Source organism: Parasteatoda tepidariorum, chromosome 5 (genome assembly GCF_982258835.1).
Source record: "Parasteatoda tepidariorum strain Cologne lab strain chromosome 5, Ptep-v5.0, whole genome shotgun sequence".
Taxonomy (NCBI): Eukaryota; Metazoa; Arthropoda; class Arachnida; order Araneae; family Theridiidae; genus Parasteatoda; species Parasteatoda tepidariorum.
In genome coordinates, this window is record NC_141759.1 from 94,022,296 (window position 1) to 94,047,276 (window position 24,981).

The 24,981-nt window shown below is 32.5% G+C and overlaps 1 protein-coding gene across 2 annotated transcripts in view; it reads right to left on the minus strand.

The window, feature by feature from the left end:
• Window positions 1-2,482: 2,482 nt before the first annotated feature.
• The window catches only part of LOC107442330 (uncharacterized), a 29,851-nt gene continuing 7,352 nt past the window's right edge, over window positions 2,483-24,981 (minus strand). Inside the window, exons 4-11 of one of the 2 annotated variants that reach the window (XM_043042230.3) lie at window positions 23,365-23,654; window positions 22,143-22,379; window positions 20,750-20,977; window positions 17,617-17,832; window positions 15,771-15,983; window positions 13,698-14,000; window positions 6,153-6,353; window positions 2,483-3,121 (exon numbers count right to left, since the gene is read on the minus strand). In XM_043042230.3, the coding sequence (XP_042898164.2) occupies window positions 2,901-3,121; window positions 6,153-6,353; window positions 13,698-14,000; window positions 15,771-15,983; window positions 17,617-17,832; window positions 20,750-20,977; window positions 22,143-22,379; window positions 23,365-23,654 (1,909 nt within the window). In that variant the 3' untranslated portion in view covers window positions 2,483-2,900. The remainder of the gene's footprint in view (window positions 3,122-6,152; window positions 6,354-13,697; window positions 14,001-15,770; window positions 15,984-17,616; window positions 17,833-20,749; window positions 20,978-22,142; window positions 22,380-23,364; window positions 23,655-24,981) is intronic. The other variant, XM_087164548.1, reaches the window with a different exon arrangement.

Sequence of the window (24,981 nt, forward strand, 5' to 3'; positions counted from 1 at the left end):
TGACGAAATTTTTTTTAAAAATTGGCGATAAAATATTTGCTAATGGCAAAAAAACTTATTTTATTCTTGAACAGATTGCCAGTACTGAATCCTATAGTATCATCCTATTGCCAGTACTGCAGTATGTTGAGTGTTAATAGTTTAAGTAATGGTTTTAAAAAAATCTTCTTTAGGTTAGGATTTATATACAAATTCATAGTTTGCTAAATGTTAAGTGCTTATATTTTTTACCAATTTTGAGTTTCTGTTTTTTGACTTACATGATTATGCATGAAAACTTTACTTGTTGCCTAAAAAATGTTGCTAGTAAAATATCCGTTATTTTATTTCTCCAATGTTGGCAGGTATGCGAATGTGATGTGTTTTTCCATTATTGTAACTAATGCTCATTTTTTCCATCATTAGTATCAGGGGTTACTGTTTTTATTGTCAAGTGTGTGGGCGTGGCTCTGTCTGAACCATACACTCAGAAACCGGTTAGTTTTTAAAACAATCAAAGCAGGAATCATTATCTTTATATGAATAATATTTGTGTTTAAGAATAATAATATTTGTATATAAGAATAATATTGGTATTTAAGTTTTGTTAAAATTTAGGATGTACTATTAGAAATAATTCATGCATCAGCCCCGTGGCAGAATCGTGGCGACACGGTTAAAGAGTTTAAAGAACATTATACAGTTCTTGCAGAAAGATTTGAGTAATTGAGACACGGTTAAAGAGTTTAAAGAACATTATACAGTTCTTGCAGAAAGATTTGAGTAATTGAGACATGGTTAAAGAGTTTAAAGAACATTATACAGTTCTTGCAGAAAGATTTTTTATTTGGGATGCAAGGAAGTCAGGGGTTTTTTTTATCTGCAGAATTTTTCAAAATATTTTAATTTTTGCAGAACTTTTTTCCCTCTTTCTGCAGAATTATATTTAAAAAATGCCTTCCCACATATCGGAGGTGGAATAAAAACTCTTTTTTTTTCTTTCTACTTTCTTTTGAGAATAAAAAAAATTCCGCAATGACTAGAATTGACTAGAAATTGACTAGAAATTCTTTAACTAGAATTTTAGATTGAAATAGCAAATAGCAAAAATTTTAAAAAGGTTAACTATACAAATATTTTTTATAACAGAAGAATATCGCCAATAATATTAGAATATGTATTCTTTTATATTTAGATTTTTTAAAAAAATTCTTATATTTATAATCTAAAATTATATCTGGTTCTATTCTGTACATGAAGATTTTTTTTGTAAACAGAAAGTGCTTCTGTTACTTAAAATTAGTAACTTATATACTGTTTGTCTACGATAGATACTCTGCCAGACATTCGTCTGGAGCTGTTGCGGTAACTATGGTAACGAGGTATGATTATTTCAAGTAGGGATGCAGGTCCCTCTTTAGGTCTGGTTACGGCGAAAGAAGATGAGATTTCTTCATCGAAGCCACCCTCCCTAAAATGCCCTCTTCTTGTTTCCATAGCACCAGACTGCTGCAGACTTAGCGGCGGTCAGAGTACCTATCTTAGACAAGCAGTATATTTGCTACTATTAAAAAAGTCTTTCAGAAAGGTAGCACAAGAGAGAATTGTCGCAGAAAGTTCGAAAAAATTCTGCCACACGGTGCATCAGCAACTTGACTTGCACAGTTGATAAAGTTACAAAAGTTTTTATGTAGGTAAAGATCTTTAATATTATTAAGTAGTAAAATACTCTTTTTGTAATTTAATATAATTAATGTATAATAAACAAGCCTAATAATAGTAGAGTATACTTAATTTACAATAAAACATGAATGATGAATAATAAAATGTGTTTAATCTATAATACAACATGCTTATCGAATAACTAGAACATGATTGAATGGATAAAAATTTTATTTCAGAAAAAAAAAAACTTATATTGATGAATTATAGTTTTTAAATTTATGACCTAATTTCTTATAATAATAATTCTTTAAAAGTTGTATATTAAGTCATTTAATACAAATTTTATTAGAATTCAAGGTGAAGTAACCAAAGCTACCCCAACTTTGAACTTTCAAGTTTTAATATTTAATTCCTTTTTGTTTTAAAGACGTGCTCATTAGATTTGCTTCCCAAAATTGCTTTACATGTATATCTCTCATAATCTTGCATGGTAAAATATGAGTATCAAAGTTGCAGGAGCATTAACTGGATCAACAAATTATATAACTGTTTTTTTAATCAAATTTTTGCCCATTGTGGCAGCAGCTGATATCAGTACATACATATAAAAAATTTTCATTCTTTTTTATATAGTTGACAATTTCTCTGCACTAAAAGATTTAAGATACTTCTACTTTTTGACCCATTCTACTAATTGAGCCATGACAAACAATTGAACAGTTCTGAAACATTTTGGCAAAAGCTGCATTTATGCCATTGCTGCTCTCTTTTCTTTAATTTTATTATAACAAGTATAAATAATCTAATATTTTCATTTAAAAAAAACACAATCACTGAATACGATTGCTATAAAGCTTTATTTTATATTCATTTTGTTGTAGTTCAACAAAAAGTTGTTTTAACACAAAAATTTTCTTATGTATGTTGTGTTGAAAAAATTCACACATCGAGGCTATAAACCACAAAAATATTTTTCTTTAAAATATAAAAAGTCTTCTTCCTTTCTTTTGAAGGATGATTCACTTAACTAATTTGTTTTCAATAAGAAAAATTGCTTGAAATGAATGCAATCTTCAAAATAAACCATTTATCTTATTTTTTTTATACTTCATCTCTTTCAATACATTTACAATGAAAATGTTTTTTGTCGGGTGAATTGCACACACTCAATTATTAGGTTTTTCCACTAATTGTGTGATCTCTGAAAAATATTCTGTCCGTGTTGCAATTTCATTTCTGTGACACAATTAATTAGCCTAGAAAGAGATGCCTGGTGAATTCGGCAAGCAATCTGGCAGGTCTTTGTGACTCCAGTTGCCATCAGATTTGCACCTAGTGAAAGGGCTTCCAGTTTTATGTGTATCATGAGTACAGTTGAACATTATTATCTTATCCTTGTAAGGCTTAACTGGATGCAAAATTAGATTGGGCTTGCTTGAAATATCAAGGTATGGACAATTCCAAGGCATTCCCGAATCTGAAGCAGAAGAAGGATGTTAATGATAGAATAAATTTAAACAAATTTATTTAATAAACCCAGTATTTACCCCAGCTTATTCAGCTGGAGAGAGTGTGCTGTTATCCCCCTTAGTGATCAGGTAAATCGATTGGATCCTAGCAACAATTTTATCTTGGGCCTAAGTTGGGATCAAAATTGGCTCCATATGGTCCTATGAGAACATAGACCAATATGGAGATGTCTAGATTTTTTAATATTAGTCCTAGGCATGGTGCGTAGCGTTTTTAAAAAGTGCTTATTTTCAATTTTCGTTATTTAAAAGCACATAATGGTGCTTTTTACATTAGGTGATTTTAAAAAGTGCTTAATTTTCCCTTCTTGAAAATGAGATTATTTTTTTCTCTTTACCGTGTTGATTTTTGCAACTTATTAAGCAAAAGCGTGCTTTCCCCATAGTACTATTCAATGTTTTCACAATTCATTCAACCACAATCCGTTTTGGCTTACTGTCTGCCCGTAACGTATGAAATCACCAATCATTTTACATGTTTGATGAAATACTTAGTCCACATGTGCGTCTACTGAGCTGAGCTCGGTGAGATTCTTGCACTTTCATGTGCAACTCTGCTGCATTTTGCAAGATATTCGCAATTTCAGACTTCATTTTCCACCCTCTGATGTCGAACCGAAAAATCTCTTGATCATTTTATAATGGCTAATAGAATCAAGAAAAGAGTTCTTTGTCGGAAACTAGTTATTTTATCATGATCATGTAAAGTCTTTGAAAATTATTAGGTATTTTGTTGATGTACATAGTGCTTAAAAAGTACTTACAAGGTGCTTAGTTTTTGTTATAAAAATTCGCTACACACCCTACTAAAATGGCCTATGTAGGGCCTACATTGGCCAATATAGAATCTACATTGGCTAAATAATGGATATAAAATATCGGGTGAATCTGACAATTCTATATAGGACCGATATGGGTTGTAAAGTGGCTGTAAAATATTGGGTGAATCGGAAAATTCTATATAGAGCCAATATCGGAAAAATAATGGCCCTTTAAACCCTTACTGAGCCAAGATTCACGAATACTGGCCAAATGAGGGCCCAAATTATTTTGCTGCTAGGGGACTTTTCTGTTCTGAACAGATTGCAGTGACATAATAGGATGCTATTCATATGACAAGGTGACGTCTTTGAATAGGGATGGCACTGATGATGAAACAATTGTATTAAGATTTCAACCAGAATAACTCTTAATAAGTGTCACTGGTCTACCACTGCAGAGATTGTATTTCAGCGAAGGTATTTTCGTGTTAGTTCGAAATGTATGTGTTACCGTTAAAGTATGAAATCCGTTATTTTATAGAATACCTAGTTATTCCATGAAATAACTGATCGTGTCCGTTAAAGTGTAAAACTCTCTTGTATTTCATGGTTTAACTAGTTATTTCATAGAACAACGATCTGCAGCCCGTTAAAGTGTAAAATAATCTAAAACATATACCTCGCACGACAAATACATGTACCTTCCACCCCTATTGCGTTATGAACGAAGATCAATTACAAAATACTTTGACTGCAATGAATGTTTTTCCAATTGGGCACAAGAAACGGCCGCATAAAACAATTATATTCCCGATCCCAGTTCAGTGTGTGCGAACAAAAATTAATTAAAATCGAAAAAGTACCGGATGTAGAAATATCGCTCCGGTCGGTTGCTACAGCTCAAAGTTTAGGTACTGGTCAGGGATTTAAAAAATGTTCGTGTAAAACCCAGTATGTCAACAAAAAATGTTTTTGTTTTAGAAATAATGTTCTTTGTAATTCCAAGTGTTATTTTAGTAATCCTTGTTGTAACAAATGATTTTATGGTACGTTTCCATAAATACCATTTATACGCTGCATAAATGAGATAAATTGCTTCTTTTTCATTTTAATTGTCTATCATTAGTTTATTTATAGAATACCTAGTTATTTTATTTTAGATAAATTGTTTATTTTACACTTTAACTGTCTCTAGTTAGTTAATTTATAGAATACCTAGTTATTTCATAGAATAACTAGTTAAAGTGTCAAATTAATAACATATTACACACTTTAACGGACACAATCAGTTATTTCATGGAATATTCTATGAAATAGCTGCATTATATACTTTAACGGTAACATATGCGTAGCAGATGGTTTGTGTAACAGACTAATTGTAAAGAAAAAAAATTACTAAATCGGTTCTATTTTTACCATCACGATGGGTGCTAGAGTTAGGAATGCTGTGTATATCCCAAGGATAACGTTAAACACCTAGGGTAGCAGAGATTTCCCATTTTTCCTTTAACGCACACAGTTTCCTGTTTGCTTGGCACTATTATCATTATTTTGTAAATATGATAATTCCGTACTTCCACTTCTTAAATTTTACTAGGATTATCAATGCAGAATATTTTGTTTATATTTACATTTGATTTAAATTAATGGTAAATTTGTTTGTGAAGCAAACAAATAAATAATTGCTTAGCAATTATTGGGGGTTGGCAAGTGATAGTAAGCAGAGTGCGGAACCTTCTTGTTCTAAGTTTTTTAAAGATTTTGGATATAGTGTACCATTGTGTATAGTATACTTATTGCTGCGCACACAGACGATTTACAATAGCAGGATCCAAGTATATTTTTAAAATATAATTGCTAAAATCCAGCTATGTTTTTTTTTTTTTTTTTTTGTAATTAAAACCAGCTTGACCTGTCCGATAAAACTTGAATGTGTTTCAAATTGTCTCAAAAACAATATATTTCGACTGCCAGGACATGTTAATAATTTATGAGATTATATTTAGTTCTAAAGCAAACAGTAATGTTGATTTATTCAATTAGATTTGCTCTTCCATTAAACCCTGCTTCAGTGCTAGTTGTTGTCAACTTTATATTGGTACACTTGTTGAGTTTTTAAGTGAACATAACATTCATATAAGGATAAATATACAGGGTTATTCATAAATTTTTTTATTAAGGTAAATTTGTATTGAGTAAAAGTTTAAAAACTTCTTACCTTGTGTAGGACACTCCTCTTCAGTTGGAGGCCTCCTTGACCACATTCCGTTGGCTAAACAAGTTGCGGATATCGTTTTATCATTGTCACATTTGAATTGAGCTTGAGTTGATAATACCCTGACCATGCCTTCTGGATGAGGCCTGTAGAATACGGATAAGCCATGCAACAACGCAGAGTCAAACTCTGGACACGATATTGCTGGAAATAAATGTAAGAATTGTAGCATCATTATATGTATGTTTTTTAAAAAACTTCCTCTATAGCCAGTCGTTGTCCATGTGGGTCATAGAGTTAAGCATGATAATGCGTGTTATTTTTTTTGTAACGACCGACTTGCATTTTGTTCATAATTCTCTTTCATTAACCTATTCAGGGCATTCGATAAGAGCAAGAAGCGCTTCTCCAGAAAAACATGCTCTGAGAGTAAACCTATGAACGGGACTGTGCGAATTTTTCCGTTAAGCCTAATTTCATTTAGAAAATTCCTCTAAATCATTATTGAAATTAAATGCATGGAAATTTACAATTTATTATTGACAATACCTGAATATACTGTCATAAATTGTTCGCGATATTTATTTATTTTTAAAAAAAAAAAGGTTTCAAAACTTATACGAAGCATACAAAATACAATCTAGAAAACCTCAGATTGCAAACAAGTTTACCCTAACTAAACAAATATCATTCCATTCTTTTTCTACTCCGTCAAATTATTAACGGTAACCCAAAGCTCTGTAATACGCGTCCAAATCTCTCGAAAAAGCAAACACTCGCAACTATTTACATAGTTTAATTTTTTAAAAAAACGGAACCGATATATCATTGGCGTTCGAAATGGGCTATAGGTGGCGTAGAGCAGAACCCTCTACCTATGGCAACACTTCGCATGCTTTCACCATCAGCGTGTGGAGAGTCATGGAAGAAGGAAGTAATGTTTGTTTCTGTCTTGGTTTTCAAATATTAAAATATTTTAAGTTAGGGAACTATATGGAACTGAAAACTACATTAAACATAGTTCTGAATGAAAGAGTCGTGGAAATTTAAAAAAAAATATTTTTAGCAATTAAATACGAAAAATATTAAGAAAAGGAAAAATATCGTAGCACATTCCAATACACCTGAAAAGAGGAGGAGATTGAAGGATCAAAGGCATGGAACCGGTCTTCTCCCCAGGTGGCGTATTCGAGTGTTGCGATCGCCTCTATTAATGGTCAGCAGTCTGCGAGACATTTATTCGAAATTATAACTGACTTCAACCGACATTCAATGTTGTTTAAAAATTAAAATATAGCGTTCCAAATAGATATGGTCTGCTGGTGTCGGAATGATTCGTCTCATATATGATATCGTGGGGGGGGGTAGTAAATTGGGAGTTGCGTCATCACGATCTCGGTCCTAGAAGGGTTAAAATGCCAAAAATGTGATGGTAACACTATGACATGGTAGGTTTGAATGTTAACGATTTTGACAAGCAGAAGCTTGATTACGAGAAATAAAGTGACAAAGCATGATCCCTAAACTTTAACCCTTTATGAATGGATTTAATGTTATCGTGGGACCGCGCTTACATAGAGGAATATATTCCTTGATGTAAGCGCGGTCCCATGATAAAATTTTTTATCTTATTTGCGATTGAAATAAATAGTTATTTATTACTTTCGATAACATAAATTTTGTAAAAGTTGCATAGGTCCTAACCTAATGTGAATGTTTACTTGTTGTTGTTGTTCATTTACGTCGCACTAGTGCTGCACAATGGGCTATTAGCGACGGTCTGGGAAACATCCCGGAGGATGATCCGCTGCAGAGGGGATGACGCTCCCGCTTCGGTAGCCCGAACGACCTGCACGCGAAGTCGAGCACTTTACGGTAGAGCAGTTTAACGAGGACCAATACCGCAAACCCTCGGTCCATACGCAGACTGATCCAAGTTGTCACCCACCCGCACACTGACCGCAGCCAGTGATGCTTGACTTCGGTGATCTGCTGGGAGCCGTGTCTTAACGATCAGTCCACTGCGGGACGTGAATGTTTACTATGGATGTTGCAGAGATGCCAACTGCTCCGAACACGCCAAAATTATCAAAAAAGCGGTAGATAACTACAAAGTAAATTTTGCAATTATTTGACTATTCTTACTTGCTTTTTAGGGGGTGTAGCATGTCATGACTACTATAAAGTGGTGAATTATATAAACCTACGAATTATTTAGAAATAATGGTGGATAAAAATCTACTAAATTTACTTTATTAAACCAAGAATCACAATTGATAAACTACCACTTTAAAATATATATTTGCTGTCCGGAGCAAGTTGGCATCTCTGATGCTGCTTTCAATATAAATGTGAACAATATCAATCTCGAGCTCAATACCTGCTCTAGTTCCAGTTAGAAAGTCTGCAACTGCTTACTACAGCTTATTCTGCGAGTCGATATTTTCAAGCGGATAATTTTGTTTTCAATAATAGAAGTAAATTAGATAATTTCTGAGCTCAAATGTGCCATATTTCACAAGATATTAATGTCATTAAGTAATTCTGGTGTGAAAATTTGTTCTTAGTTATTTATAGATATATTGTTAAAAAAAGTTGACATGGTTGCTAGATTTTGAATAACTCGCTTTTTTGGCAGTCCTGATTTGGCCTCTTTCCATTTGTTTATTACTGTTTGTTCTTGTTGCAAGCTGTGCGCCATCTTACGTTAGTGTTAGCACCTTTAGCATTGTAAACACAAGTAATAAGTAATCAAATATGGAGCTTGCAGCGTTCCCTAATATAGAGAACACCATCCATGTACAGACGTCGAAGTTTCCTATAAAATATTAAGAAATAGTGGTCCATTTTCTTTAAACTACCAAACAAAAAATTTGGTTTAAATTAAATCGAACATAAAGCGTAACTTTCTCCATTCATTTTATTTAAAAAATAAACCGCAATAATTTTTAGAACTTAAATAATATTATATTTTTTTATCATAACACTGTAGTTAAAATATCTTTATTTCATTTTAAAATAAACGAAAATGTCATAACTTTCTCGCCACTATTTTAATTTTATCGGAGGCTTTTGGCCCGTGTATATAACAGGGAAAACAAATACATCGGTTCTATCGAATAAATGTTTGTAAGGAAATTGCAACCACGTTTATTTTGTTGGAAATATGAAAGTGGTACTTTTCAAAATCGTTAGAAAAATGAAGAGAGTTAAAGTTATATTATTTCAATTCACCTAAACTCGTCTGGACACCTTCATTCATTCTGCTCTTCAAATAAATGTTGTTCAAGTTCTATCTCTTCGTATTATGAAAAAAATTTCGTCAAATAAGTACAATGCAGTACCACTTTTTTTATAAAATAAAAATATATAAAAGTAAAAAAAATTTTTTTGCTTACACCTGATTTCTTGCATAATGTGCTTATTTAAAACTGCATGTTGATGTTGGCATGCAAAATAGTTGAATTAAGAGCCAATTACTTTTTCTTTTGCATTTTCTGATTTAAGTGGTACCTACATAACAATCGGCTTTTCAAAGTTATTTTCATTATGTGGCAAAAACTTCAATAAAAATCGAAATTTAATCTTTTTATTATTAACATGTTGAGAGCCGAGTCAGCCATCGGTGGCTGACACTGGACTTTCCATTTAAGCCGCTTCAACCACCGGTGGCAGACACTGAAATTACATTTCGGCTGCGTCTGCCACCGCTTGCTGACACTGACCTTTCACATAGGCCGCGAAAAACAGCTGACTGACAGCGTATAACATGATATAGAACTATAAAATTTACACTCTTTTATGGAATTGCAGAAAATTTATTCAAAATTTGCTTAATTATTGTGATTCTTGGTTTAATAAATTCAATTTAGTAGATTTTTATCCACCACTATTTCTACATAATTCGTAGGCTTAAATTATTTACCGCTTTTATCAGATATGTCAAAATCAATACCAATAGTTAAAAAAGCAAATTATCTTGGCCTTATAATCAATAGCAAACTCACCTGGAATGATCACATCAAAAGCACAATAGATAAAGCAAATGCAGCAATAATAGCCATACAACCATTAATATATAATCAGAATATGTCACTTAAACTAAAGAAGCTACTATATACATCAATGATCCGCCCAATACTTACCTATGCCTCACCTGCCTGGACAACGATACCTCAACATCTACTGAAGAAATTAAACCAATGCCAAAACAAGATCCTTAGAAAAATAACCTGTGCAAGATGGTTCATCCGGAATACCAATATACATGCAGATCTCAAAATACCAACTCTATCACAGCATATATACAAGCTAAATGCAGATTTTTTTCGATAAAGCCATAGAATGTAAAACAGCAAATTTTAATGAAATCTTTAAATTTGAAAATTATATCAAAGATAAAAACTACAGACCAATAGCTGCACATTTCACCTCCGACGCCTCATATCATAACTATCAAAACAAATAATTTCATCAACTTTTCTGAAAATAACGTTTACTCATGCTGATACAATTCTGAACAACTCCAAAATCAAACAAACACAGTTTAGAGCAAGCTGCTCAATTTATTTTTGATTCCTTTTTAGTTATTCAAGCAAAGAGCTTGAAACATTCATAAAAGCAACTCCATTGCCTGCTCAACCAAAACTGTTATAAAATTCCAGATGAATGGGATAGGGGCCGCTTCGCGGCCCAGGTGCCCAATAAAATCAAAACACTAGGACTAGGACTAGATATGTCATTATTGGGTCGCTTCGCGACCCAGGTGCCCAATAAAATCAAAACACTAGGACTATGACAGATATGTCATGATAAACCATCTAAAAAATAGCAAAATCCGTCTAATATTTGCAAATTTAGTTTGTTTATTTACCGTGGCCAGATTGGCAAGCCATGTAAAATTAGCGTGACTTTCAACGTGTTAAACTCCATGCAGTAAATATACTTTCATGTGTTAACTAATGGGTAAAAATTACTTATTTAAAAAAACCAGTTTTAAACAACTTGTAAGAAATTGAATTTTTTTACTCTTTTTTAGTTTTTTTTAAAAAAAACCTATAGAATCACCTATAGGGAGCTAAATAAACATCTCGGGGCTAATTTGAAATAATTAGTACCTTTCAAAGAAAATATAAAATTTGCAAAATGTTTTTAAAAAAATAACAATACAGCAAAAAGAATTTAATTTAAATAAAAGTTCTCCCTCCCTGAGAGATAAAATGAAAATGGTCCTAATTATGGAATTTGTCAAAGAATTTAATCTTAAATTTAAAAAAAAAAAATCTCCCACCACTTGAAAAGAATAAAAGTTACCAAATATTTTCATTTCCTATAATATATTCCAATGCTATGAAACTTCACTTTCATAAACTTTAAAGAGGGCTAGCAAGGGGCGTTACTACAGAACCATCGCTTCCATCTTGAACAGCCGTTGAGAAATAATTTTCTTAGTGGCAGCAACATTAGCATTTTGGCGTATTAAATCTCTTAAGTTTCAAAAAGAAATTTAATGCTACCACGTCAAATCAATAATTTTAAAAAAAAGATATTGATAAGGTTCATTTGTTGATTAATTATGCTTATAGATATCTTAATAGTTTTGTATTTAGGAAATTCTTAGAAATTTAATTATTGTTTTACTTCCACTTTGTAAAATCTTTTTCAGCGACCGTACAAATTGATAGGTATGCACATACTTGGTAGCAGGAGTTTTAACCCTTTGACAACGAATTTAAAAAAATGATTTCTTTTTGTCCCGTTTATTATTCAAAAGGTCACAAATAAGGCAAATTTAGTATTTGGGATTTTTCTGACAAGCGGTTATCAATTTAGAGGCTGGGACATATATGTCCCCGCCGTACTTAATGGTGGGATACATATATCCCACCTGTAGTGATCGACTTACTACAAGCACAGCTATCATTACCGAAAAATTTATTTTATGAACTTTTTTTTTTACATGGTATGATACAGGGTGAAGCAATCTTTGCATAACCCGACATTACACATTGGACAACTCATATTTGTTCTTTTTCCCATGTTCATTTGAGAAAATATGAATGAACATAACAATCCCAGTGAAGAATACGAGTGGGATATATCTGTCCCAATGAAGAATACTAGTGGGATATATCTGTCCCAGCGCAAAACCACAATGCTATTTCGTGCAAGAAACTCTTTAGCGCCATCTAGGGAATATTTGACGCATGATCATGGGTCGACTCTACGACTGGGACATATTGCAATGAGCTAAGCGCTGGACAAATGAGTATCGTTAGTAGTCAAAAGGTTGGAAGCCACTTTTCTTTCCATATCCAAGTGGCACTGGCATTTCAGATTTTATTCCTTTATGAGTAATAAAATCTCTTTTAAAAGCAGCTGTAGTTCAGGGATGCCAACTTGCTCCGGACAGCGAATAAATATTTTCGAGTGGTAATTTATTAATTGTAATTCTTGGTTTAAAAAATTCAATTTAGTAAATTTTTATCCACCACTATTCGTAAATAATTCAAAGGTTTAATACAATTCACCACTTTGTTAAAGTTGAGTTACCCTATAACTCTTAAAAAGTATGCAAACTTAGTCAAATATTTGCGAATTTTAGTCTGTATAGTTATTTAAATTATTTTGACTTGTCCGGAGCAGTTGACATCTCTGGTAGTTATTGACAGTGTTAGAGCCATGGGAATTATTTTCCGAAATTCGGAATGCATATAAGTTTTCGTCACTCTGTCTTACGAGGATTAACTAAGTTTCTAAGCGATTATTTTTATTCAGCAGCAAGAAGGGAAAAAAAAGTTTACATTTTAAACAAAATTTTAAGATTATTATTTTCACTCCCGGTAAAATTTTTGACGAGCAAAACTCAAATATGCAGCGTAAAGTATGCGAGTAGAATCATATTAGCGAACTCTGACCATGACTGTAACTACTAACGAATTTTTAAAAGGACAGTTATATACAAAAGAAAAATCAAACGAACCTGCTTACTTTAAATATTTCTAAAAATTAATTTAAATACCACCTTTTGTTTCAAAATTATTCTTGAAACATGAAATAGAAATTCTTGGGAATGCTAAATAGTAGAATACTAAATAGTTCATAATGGATGGGATAGGGGTCGCTTCGTGGCCCAGTTTCAGAGCACTACAATGACAATGGAGTATTTTACTAGCTAATGAAACATATACTACTGAAAATTCGATATGTCTTTCAAATGGAAGGGTCAAAAAGTGTTTTCGTTCAAATTAATTATTCTTATTTTTTTTATTTTTTTAAATATTTTTTTCATTCTCGATGCTTAAAATTTTCGAATGAAAATGAAACTCAATAATTCTTTTCTTAATGAAGCTCAATTCTTTTGAAACATAAGCCTAATTTTTTTTTCTTTCAAAAGTTTCGCAAAGAAATATTTTGTGAAGAAACTATCCTTTTATCATTACCTAATTGATTAAGTATCTTAAGATTTGGATTCATGAAATTAAAAAATATTGTGCGAGTTTTAAAACAGATGCCATTTTTTCGCAAATAATTCAATCATATATTTACCTTCTACAGAAACCGTTATTGAATGCTGCTTTCCAAAAGGCGTCACACATGAATAAACACCACTGTCTTCAGTTGAGGCTGATGTAATGAACACCGTCAGTTGGTTAGATGGATAGAGTAGATAATTTTTGTTCCATTTCGGAAGTCCCCACATGTTGTCTGGATAGAGACAACGGAGCTTGAACGATGTCCTTGGATATACTACGAGATGTCCTAAGTTGTTTGTACCCATCAATCCATTCGCTCTGTATACATTATCTGGATCGATGATTATGGTTGGAATAAGGTCTTTCAACATTTCAGCTGTTAAAAATAATTGAGGATTAACTTAATGCAAACGATAAGCACTCACACATCATTAACCATACCAATTTGGAATCCCATGTTAAACGTTTTCATTACAAGACTAAATGTTTACAGACATTCCATACAATACCTGGTGACCACTGACTGAAATGATCACTATACATTAAGACATAAAAATGATAACATTTAGAACACGTGACCAAAACGGTACTAGTAGGATTGTTGACATTAATGGTTTGAATATTTTTGGCCCCTTGCTGTCACTTTTAAAAGTCAATTAAAAGGGTTCGCACCCTTCTGGGAAAATTTCAAAAGTGGTAACAATTTTCACATATATGACAAAAATTTCTTAATATTAGCTTCTACTTTAGCCCCTGTTCCCTTATTTTCTTAAGTTTCGATTAAGAAGTAGATAGCCCTTTGGGATAGGTACTCTGTACTCTATGTTTAATACGGATACAGTTATTTCGTGGTGACTCTTCTTGAAAGTGGGCGTAATTACCTTCATTCTACAAGTTTCAATATTTAATTCGCTACCATTTTACTTTATTAGCGTCGGTGAACAACCGATCCAGTTTTTGGGTTTACGACTACTAATCTTCAACTTGTTATTTTGAACCCAATCCAGAAGACAAGGGAGCTCCTGGATCAAGTATTGGGAGAAGTGGGCCTTCGTAGAGGACTTTTTGAAGGAACTAACCAGCATTTCCGTTACATGGTGTGGAAAGCCACGAAATCCTCCCAAGGTTAGCCTGACGGCAAGAGGACTCTAACCCATGATCCGTATAGCGCTGAGGATATTTTAAGTTCCGATGCAAGCCGGACCAGCGTATCGACCAGCCATCGCTGGGATTCGAACCCGGTTCACCTCATAGGAAGGCGAACGCTCACGGCTTGCTACAAATTTATTAAAACTTTTGCAGAAAGCAGAGCAGTTGGCATCCAGAGACGTACCGAGTCCGGATAATGAAAATCTGTCAGGGTGCCGAGTAATTGCCTGGTACATTCCTAATTTATACTATATTATTTACTAAATAATACCACTAAGTACTTAGCCATCTACAGCTTAACAAGTTGCCACACACTTTTAATTTGACGATCGTGTTCAGAAACGTCACTTGCTCATCACGATATTTTTTCTCTTTTTAAATAAACAAAAACTATCGATATGATATCTGCAATGTAAGATCTTTTTTTGTGATTTACTCAGTAATTAACAAATAAATGCATTAGTATACGTCGTACTAATTATCTTCCCTTTATTTATTAATTGAAGAGAGTTAGACCAGGGTGTCAACCGGTCTAGAGAATTTTCTTGACCGGTAAGGCAAGGTAAACATTAATAATTTTCTTGTTTAAACCGTGAATTGAATGCAAGAATCTAAAGAATTTATAATACATATTGTGAATATGATGAATATTGAACGATGACATTAATCTGAAACAATCGACAATGCCTGTAAATTTATCTTTATTCATACATCGAAATCATTCAGATGCATAATGTATGGCAAAACAAAGTGATCATCGTACGTCTGACAACATTGATTTTAAATGTTAAAAATCAAAAGTTTTAAAATCCTTTCTATAAGTCGAAGACAAAGTGCAAATAAATCGCATGAATCGAAGCTTCACCAACATAATTCCACCGACTTAAGAAACATAGCTTGATTTCAAAGAAATATATTTTAACTCTTTAGTACCAATAGTTATAAATGTGATTAAAAGTGTTAGTAAAAAGTACAACTGCAAATGTGCAATACTGACTGGCAGGTGTAGCGTATGTCACGCATTTGGAGATACTTGGAGTCTGACATCTTTTTGCAGTGGGATTAAAATGAAGACCACTTTTACAACGTGTTCTTTCGCTCCTATTTCTCCAACATCTGAAATACCGTGAACAGTCGGTAGGATCTGCAAAATCAGGACCATATGGGGATATTCTACAAAGATTTCCTTGATCTAACTCTTCTGCCAAACCTAGTGAAACCCATCATTTTCTATAGATTGTCATTTTTAGGACGGAAAGAATGATATCATTAACAATCAGTATGTATGGTCTATGTTCCGAAGTTCTGTAATTTTTAGGTCGGAAAGAATGATATAATTTACAATCAGTATGCATGGTCTATGTTTCGAAGTTCTGTAATTTTTAGGTCGGAAAGAATGATATCATTAACAATCAGTATGTATGGTCTATGTTCCGAAGTTCTGTAATTTTTAGGTCGGAAAGAATGATATCATTAACAATCAGTATGTATGGTCTATGTTCCGAAGTTCTGTAATTTTTAGGTCGGAAAGAATGATATAATTTACAATCAGTATGTATGGTCTATGTTCCGAAGTTCTGTAATTTGTAGGTCGGAAAGAATGATATCATTTACAATCAGTGTGTAAGGTCTCTGTTCCGAATTTCTGTAATTTTTAGGGCGGAAAGAATGATATCATTTACAATCAGTATTTATGGTCTATGTTCCGAATTTCTGTAATTTTTAGGGCGGAAAGAAGGATATCATTTACAATCAGTATTTATGGTCTATGTTCCGAATTCCTGTAATTTTTAGGACGGAGAGAATGATATCATTTACAATCAGTATGTATGGACTATGTTCCGAATAGAAGTTCTGATACCATTTTCTAAACATGAGTTTAAAATTAAAATGCATTATTTTCTATATATTGTAACTTGTAGTCTTTTTAATATTTACCGTTAGTATGTACTATTTTCCGATAGAAGTTTTGTTACCATTTTCTAAATATAAGTTTAAAAGAATAAAACCCATAATTTGTTTATGTATTGTAACTTTTAGGACGGAAAGAATGATATCATTACAGTTGGTATGTATGCACCATGTTCTGTTAATTTTAGACAGAGTAGAATTTTTTTTTGCCGTTTTTTCAGTGTATACAAATGTTTGCATTTCTGTTAACACTGGAAAGTAATGTTCAAAAATAATATTAGTAAATGTAAGGCTTTTTTGTCTTTATTGTTGGCTGATACTTAAACAGTCTAACTTCGCTAGTGTTAGGCTATCATTAGGTTAGGTTCCGCACCAAACATCTTTTATTACACACTGCATAGCTGCCAACTTATGCATATTTTGTGGAAATTAACTGATACTTACTTGCCCCACGGTGTGAAAAAAAATTGAGTTTTATCAAAATTTATGACACATTACATGTTTCTTGATATATTAAATTCGATTTAATGTGTGTTTGCCTAACACTACACATTAATAATTCCAACATATAGATAAAATACTGCTCTGTTCCAGTGTGCTGGTGCTGTTATCCTCAAAGTGGCAGCAAATTGAAATAAAATTCTGTATTTTATAATTTTCAATTTCCTACCTCTTTGTCACATCTTTTGCACAAAGCACAGCAGTTGGTATTCATGCATATCAGATAAAAACTGCCTCGTTTTAAAATTGTCTGCTTATCTCACTATCACAAGCAAAATCATTTCTTACAATACATTGGTAATTACAATACATTCTTAAAATACATATAAATTGTCAGTTTATGGTGCATAAAAGGCTCCCAACTGTTTATGTTGGATTTTAGTTTTACAAGAAAAAAAGCTTGCAAAATATTTCTTCGTGAAAATATTTACCTTTCATTTCTTCTTCTGTTAAAAGTTTCTTACAAGTTGGCAGTGTGCCTTTCCATTCTCCTCTGAAACATTCTATTTTATCAGCTTCTTCGCTCAGAACATATTGACCGATAGGAAAGCAAGCAAACGTTAATCGTTGTACACCATCTTTATCTTCATACAATGTAATTAGGAGATGCTCATCATCAGTAGTTGGCAAAGAACATACCTCGTTATCTGAAAAAAAAAAAATTTCAAATGGAACGTTTGACTTAGAATTTCGTTATTACAACACAAGAACAACTCACACAAGGAACCTTATCCAAAAATGCGAAACAATTGGCAGTAAAACCATTACGTTTCAAGCTTAATTTTAGTAAAAAGTATCATTGACTACCATGATTTATTAAATCGGTAGAGGTAATTGCAGTAAGTCGTCATAGTTACAGATATTTTATTTTTCAAGTTAATATGCTCACATTTTTCTATTTCCCCCCCCCCCTCATTTTCAGATTAGGCTTCTGGTGGGAGAGTTTCTCTTGATGGTAAGTCAATATTCATAATTTAACCAAGAAAAAGGATTTATATAAGTAAGCTAGTTGTGTGGGACGTTGTAAGAAAAAAAACCTTCTCAGGTTTATTTTTAAAGTATTTAAGACGTTGCAGAAATAACTCTTTATATCACATATATTTTTATTTTATAATCGTCGTTAAACAGCCGACCCAATTTTTTGGGTTTACTACTACTCCGTAGCCTTGTAATTTCAAACCCAATCCAGAAGACAAGGGAACTCCTGGATCAAGTATTGGGAGAAATATGCCTTCGTGGAGGACTTTTGATGGAACTAATCCGCATTTGCGTTATATGGAGAGGAAAATCACTAGAACCTCCCACGGTTAGCCTGACTGCAAAGGGACTCTAACTCATGATCAGTCTACCTATGAGGATGTTTTACGGGAGCACTGTGGTCGGTGCAAGCCGGATGCGGAATTCGTATCGACCAGCCAACGCTGGAGATTCGAACCCGGTTCACCTCATTGGAAGGCGAACGCTCTATTCTCGGAGTCACCAAAGCTCTTATACCACAGATAAGAAAATTTCGGCATAGAATGCTTGAAGGACCTTTGAAATTGTGAATAGGAAATTGAATTTTATCGTTATAAAGTTACTCAAACGGCAAACAATTACAAATAAAGTCCTAGAGAAATTTTCCTAGAGAACTCAAGTGAAAGATATTAATATGTAGACCTCGCACATATTTTATAGGGAATTGCGTTTAGAATTATTTATACAGAAAACTAATCATATTTTACAGAAAAACCATTTAAATTTTATTACAATGGTGCATTAGCATCCTTTTAAAGAGCTCCTTGACTGAGCAGTCTCGCTTACAGAATGATCTGTAGCATGGAGGTAGCTGGTTCGAATCCAGCTGTAACTCTGGACGTATTTTTGTGCTATCAGTTCTTCAATTTAATTAGCGCTTATAAACCATATTTTGAAAAGAACCCACTAACCTGCATATGCGTGTGAAACAATAGTGTCCTATAGTTTGTCTAAAGTAAGAACTTCCCCAGCTATTCGTCTGGACTCGTGGCGGTGACTATGGTAACGTGGTATAACTATTTTAAGTAGGGGTGTGGGATCAATGTTTAGGTCAGGTTCCGGGTCGGAGAGAGAAAGTAAATCTTTTTCTTCGGTCTATTGTGTTAGCCCTAGAGTGAAGAGAAGCTGCCCTCTCTGAAATGCGCTATTCTTGTTTCCATAGCAGCAGAAGGCCTCAGACTTAGAAACGAGGGGAGTTCTTATCATAGACAAGTTATACTGATCAAAAGTCTCAATGAGCAAATTATTCAAATATCGATATCTGTTTAGGAAACCAGCTCTAATTATTCTAAACATTTGAATTTTGCTAAATATTCGGTATGCAAGTAGCATTGATAAAAATTATGAGTACGCACAAAAAATAAATATTGTTTTCGATATGATTGCAGACACTTACTGCTAACAATGTCTTTTTATACAATGCATACAGTAGTCGTTGCATCTCGAATGAGATACATTTCTTAGACTGCAATTTTTAATTTGAGTTAAAGCAAACGAAACTTCTAGCAAGTCTCACTAAAATCTCATTTACAAGTAAAAATACGTGAGGGAGTTTTAGGACTTTAACCCTTTCGTGCCGACTGTCACAAATTCGTGCCAGCATAAAACCCTATCAATCAGGGTAAAAAGATAAAACTGGTAATCAAAGTATTTCTTTAGCAATTTATTTGTGGGCGGATTTATAATTGCTTGATTCATTTAATTCACCATTACTTTGTTCAAGATAAAACTATTTAGTTATACTTTGAATTAACATTGATTATATATATGATTAAATTAACAATAATTAAAGTAAAAGCAAGGTAAGTCTGTCAAATTAGAAACGACTACATTTAAGTTACCGTTTTTTATTTAATTACAACTTGATTCTGATTTTGTACGAATGCTTTTCTGAATCACCCGTCTCCAAGGGGTTAATGGTTTAATTGCTTGTAATTTGCAGAAAACCTTTATTTGTTTGTAGCTTTTTTTTCAAAAATCCTCACAGTCCAAAATTTTTTTTTTATTTAATTATTTTTAGATAGTTTTGAAAAGCCCTGCAGTATCTCAGGAGGTATGGTTGAAATTGATAATATATATATATATATATATATATATATATATATATATATTAAATATAAGATTAATATAAAGGAGGCTATTAAAGATTAGAAGGTGAATATCATCAATAATTTCAGAATTTTTTTTTATTTTCTCACATTCTTGTGAAAAATATTCGAAATAAAGCTCTTTATTTAGTGCAATATTCTTAAATTTCGCATACTTATTTGTAGATTTGTAATTTTTTAATAGACATAAAAATAAATGAAAAAATAGATAAAAATAAATAAAAAAAGTAAGTAAAAATGGGTACAAAATAAAAAAATTTAACTATTTTTTCTGATGGGATATTTAAAAGATTAAGAACTTATATATAGATCTTAAAAGTTCTGTATTCTTAAAGTTTAAGTGGCACCAAGTATTTCGAATACAAACCTGGCAAAAATTGAGTTCTACCCAAGTCAACCATACAAAAATTTTTTTTATTAGTAAGACAAAAATCTTTACCTTTACTTCCAAAGCTAACAATATCGTCCATGTCATCTTCGTTTCCCTCGGAAATATCATAGCCAAATTTATTTTTAATATCCTCTTCAAGGTCTGAAATATCCGTTTTGTGCTGTCTCATTTTAAGCTCTTCGAACCTTTTATCGTCTTTCTTCATTATTTCACGAGTTTTGGCGTCCAAGGCTTTTCTCCAATCTTCAGTCATATTTCCCAGCTTGGCATCTGTCTCTAGATTTAAAAGATATGATAAATATATAAGTTAGAAAAAAACAACCGCAAAATTTTCTGACATAGGAGACAATTATGCAGGGCTATTAACTTTCTACGCTTGATGTAAAATTTTATTTTATTGGTAACTAAGTTAGTGTTTTAATGTAATATTCATTGTTCTTTTAAACTTATTTTCCGCACCACTATATAGAAAAATTTAAATGTTCTTATGTTACGCCACTTTATTCCAGCTCCTTCATGATGAGACTTTTAAAATATTGGTAAAATTATCAAAATTTCTGTAAGCTTTGGTTTTGAAACGTCTATCACTCTATAAAATATTTTACGAAGAGCATAGTAGTTGGTAGACCTGGTTAAGTATTATTGTTATATCCAGTGTCCCAAAACTTATTAAAATAAACAGAAGTTGTTGCACTGACGAAATGTTCTTACATTAAGTCCTTACATTGAGTCTTTCTTTTCTTCTTTGTAACTTTCTCCTAAATCTTTGCTTTTCTTCTTTGTCAGCGCAACAGCCCCTTGCAGGCCTTCGCTGCCTCAACAGCTGACAAATGCCAGCGCCTCCTATCCATGGCAACTCCCAATTTCTAATCTTCAGGGTTTTCAAATCATTTTCGATGTCGTTGAGCCATCTAGTAGAGGGTCTGCCTCTAGGACGTGGCCCCTCGGGGTTCTTAAAGTTCTTCTTTTGTCTTTGTTATCTAAAATCTTTGCTTTTGTAAAAACTAAATTTTAAGTAAAAAAAGACCGAGAAAGAAAGGCTAACCGTTGGAGGTCTTCGAGGTTTTCCTCTCTATGCAACACAAAAGGCGGGTTAGGTCCCTCAAAAAGTCCTCTACGAAGGCAAATTTGTCCCAATACTCGATCCAGGAGTTCCTTTGTCTTCTGGATTGGGTTGAAAATTACAAGGCTACGGAGTCGAACATTAGTAGTCGTAAACCCTAGAAATTCGGTCTACTGTTCAACGACGGTTTTAAAATAAAATAAAAATCCATAATGTTTGAAACGAGAAGGAAAAAAAAGCTTATCTTCTCTAACATGTTTCATTTGGAAAGTGTTTTTTAAAAAAGCGTGTTAAGTGTAGAATATAGTTACACAACGTTACAATTCATACAAATACACATTATCTAAAAATTTATTGTTACAGTCAAAAACTAGTTACCTCTGAAGCCAGCTTCCATGTTTGTTGTAACATCATGTAGTTTATTTTCTATTAACGTCATATCTGCAGAAAGAATAGTAATTTCTGTCCGGATATTGGATACAGATTGTTCTGTTTGAGATAAATTCCATTTCAATAAATCTAGATCAGAAGTCAGGTTTTGATATCCTCCTATGTTGTTGTTTTCGACTTGTTCCACTCTGAGTTCCAATTCATTTCGTAGACGCATGCTTTCATCTAAAGTCAAACATTTTCATACGTTAAGAGATGTGATACTTTCATGTTTAAAAAAAAAATATCTAATTGTTGATTGTTTTTCAAAACGGGGGATTCCCCTCTAACAGGAATTTCATAGTTACGAACGGGAAATGAGTTTAGGTCTGATTACATTTTATTTCTAAAGAAGAGATTGCAATGAATCTTCAAAAAACGAATGTAGGGCTTAAACTTTTTGATGCGAACATAAAATTAAATACGAAAGCCATTTAGTTAATCAGTTAAAAAAAATTTTGAAGTAAGAAAAATATGCCTAATAAATACTCCATGTAAAACAGGTCAATTTAATTCCTAAAATATAAAGTGAAATAAAAAATTTTTTAAATTTTCAACAGCCGAATGAATTGTATTTGTAACCAATTTACAAAGGGGCTGATATAGCCTGGTTGCCAGGGTGCTGGACTCACGTTCTTGAGAATGAGAGTTCGAATCTAGCCGGCCGAAGACTCCCCGTGTAGTAAATGGTGACTGATGCACCTTAAATTTGTTGGGTCACAAAGTACTTACTGTTTCCACTACAAATTATACCTCTGGGGGTACTGAATTGGAGATTGATCTTTCTCTGGTTCATGTCAAAATTACGATCTGTGGATAAATGGGTGAGCCTTATAAAATGGGTGTGACTTATGGTTGTGGCAGAGGTCGAATTCTTGGCCATAGATGGCGCCACTGGAAAACAAGAACAAGCGCACTACCTCTGAGTAAATTGCCGACTACTGAAACTACAACCAATTTCCCAAATATTTATCGGTTGCGGCCACCCTGTGAAATGTTTTCTACACTATTTCAAAATTTCCCCCGGTTGTGACAACTCCAAAGCAATTGAATACAAAAACTTTTAAATTTAGATTGTTTATTGTTTTTCTTTTCAAACGTGTCTTTATGAGACGTTTTCTGAACGTTAAGGGTCTAAAAGTTTTCAATATTAATATTTAGCTCTACTCACTTTTCATATCATCCCATAAATCAGACAAACCACTTTGCATCAGTACACTGGCATTTGAAAGCATCTCAACTTGACCAATCAAATTTTCCATTTCATCCATCTTGTTTGTTTTAGACTCAATGATCTCCATACGACTCTCATCTGACGCCATTTTTTCTGTCACAGATTCTGTTAAATTGATCAAAACGTCTGTTACATTTCTTAAATCATCTGAAAGTTTCTGGATCATGCTTGTGTTGGTACCTAGATGAAGTTCCGCTTCTACAGTATCCAATCTCTCCACCAGTTTTCTGAAATAGTATGTTTAGAAATAAATTTTTAAATTAATGGGATACAAATAAAATTGGAAAATAAATAGAAAGCCGTTTTGAGATTTAACAAAGAATTGTCCACCGTTAACTCGATAATTGTAATACAATAATCATTGTATCTAAAAATAATCGCCAGTTAAAAACTCGTTTTTTTAATACAAAATTTTTTATTGATGTCATATTCCTAACTAACAGAAATATGAAAATACGTCACCGTGAAAGGTGAAATTGGTGGTTGTCGACCCTCACTGGTGAATGCTAACAATCACTAAGTTGCTTTTTCGAATGTTCGAAACATGTGCTAGATCTGATTTGATATTAATTTGATAATTACACGTGCTCTTTACACTAATGCTTTTTTAAGATCAATTTACATTTGGCTGTAAAATTTAGTATTCCCATCGCCTGTATCATTAGATTAAGCATACATTTTCTTGGTATTCCGAACTCTGATGTTTTTCCTAATCTATCCTAATTGTATGTTAAAATATCGAATAAATATTAAAACATCAGCGAATAATTTAATATCGAATCAGAAATAACAAATGTTTCGTACATTCCACAATGCGATTATGTGATTGTCGACATTCACCGGTGAATGTCGACGTTTTCCATATTTATCCTTCATTCACAGTAACACTACTAAGAAGCATATATGGCAACGTTACTTTTAAAAAGTAACGAGTAAAGTACAAGTATTTTTAAAGAAAGTAACGAGTAAAAAGTAAAAAGTTCTCATTTTAAAAAGTAACGAGTAAAAAGTACAAGTAAAAGTACAAGTACTAAACAAAAAAAGTAACGATTTGAAAGTACATTTCTAGAAAATCGAAAATTCAAAGTAACCTAAAATTTTATTGAATAATATTCTTATGTTCTTTAATGTTTTTGCAAAATTGTTGTTATTTTTTTAATTATTTTTAATTTTGAAAGTTATGTATATCAATTTATTTTTAAATTCGGAAGAATATTATAATATAATTTTATAATATAATTTTAAAATCAAATATAATTTTAATGTCAAACTTTTTATGGATTTGCATGAAAAAGAAATTTTATCTATTGATTTTAATTTTTAGTTTATTATTTTTATTTATTTAAATTTCCATTGATTTAAAATTGTTTTACTCTTTAAAAACGCGTTTTAAAAGCACAAACATAAACAAAGCAAACACAGGGTTTCAGATAGCTTTGAGCTAGTGATCTTTGAGCTAGTAAAAAATAATTGAATGTGCACTATAAGTTGAAACAGAAGGTATTTAAACACGAAGTTAGCTATGAATGCATATATATTGCTCATTAATTTTAT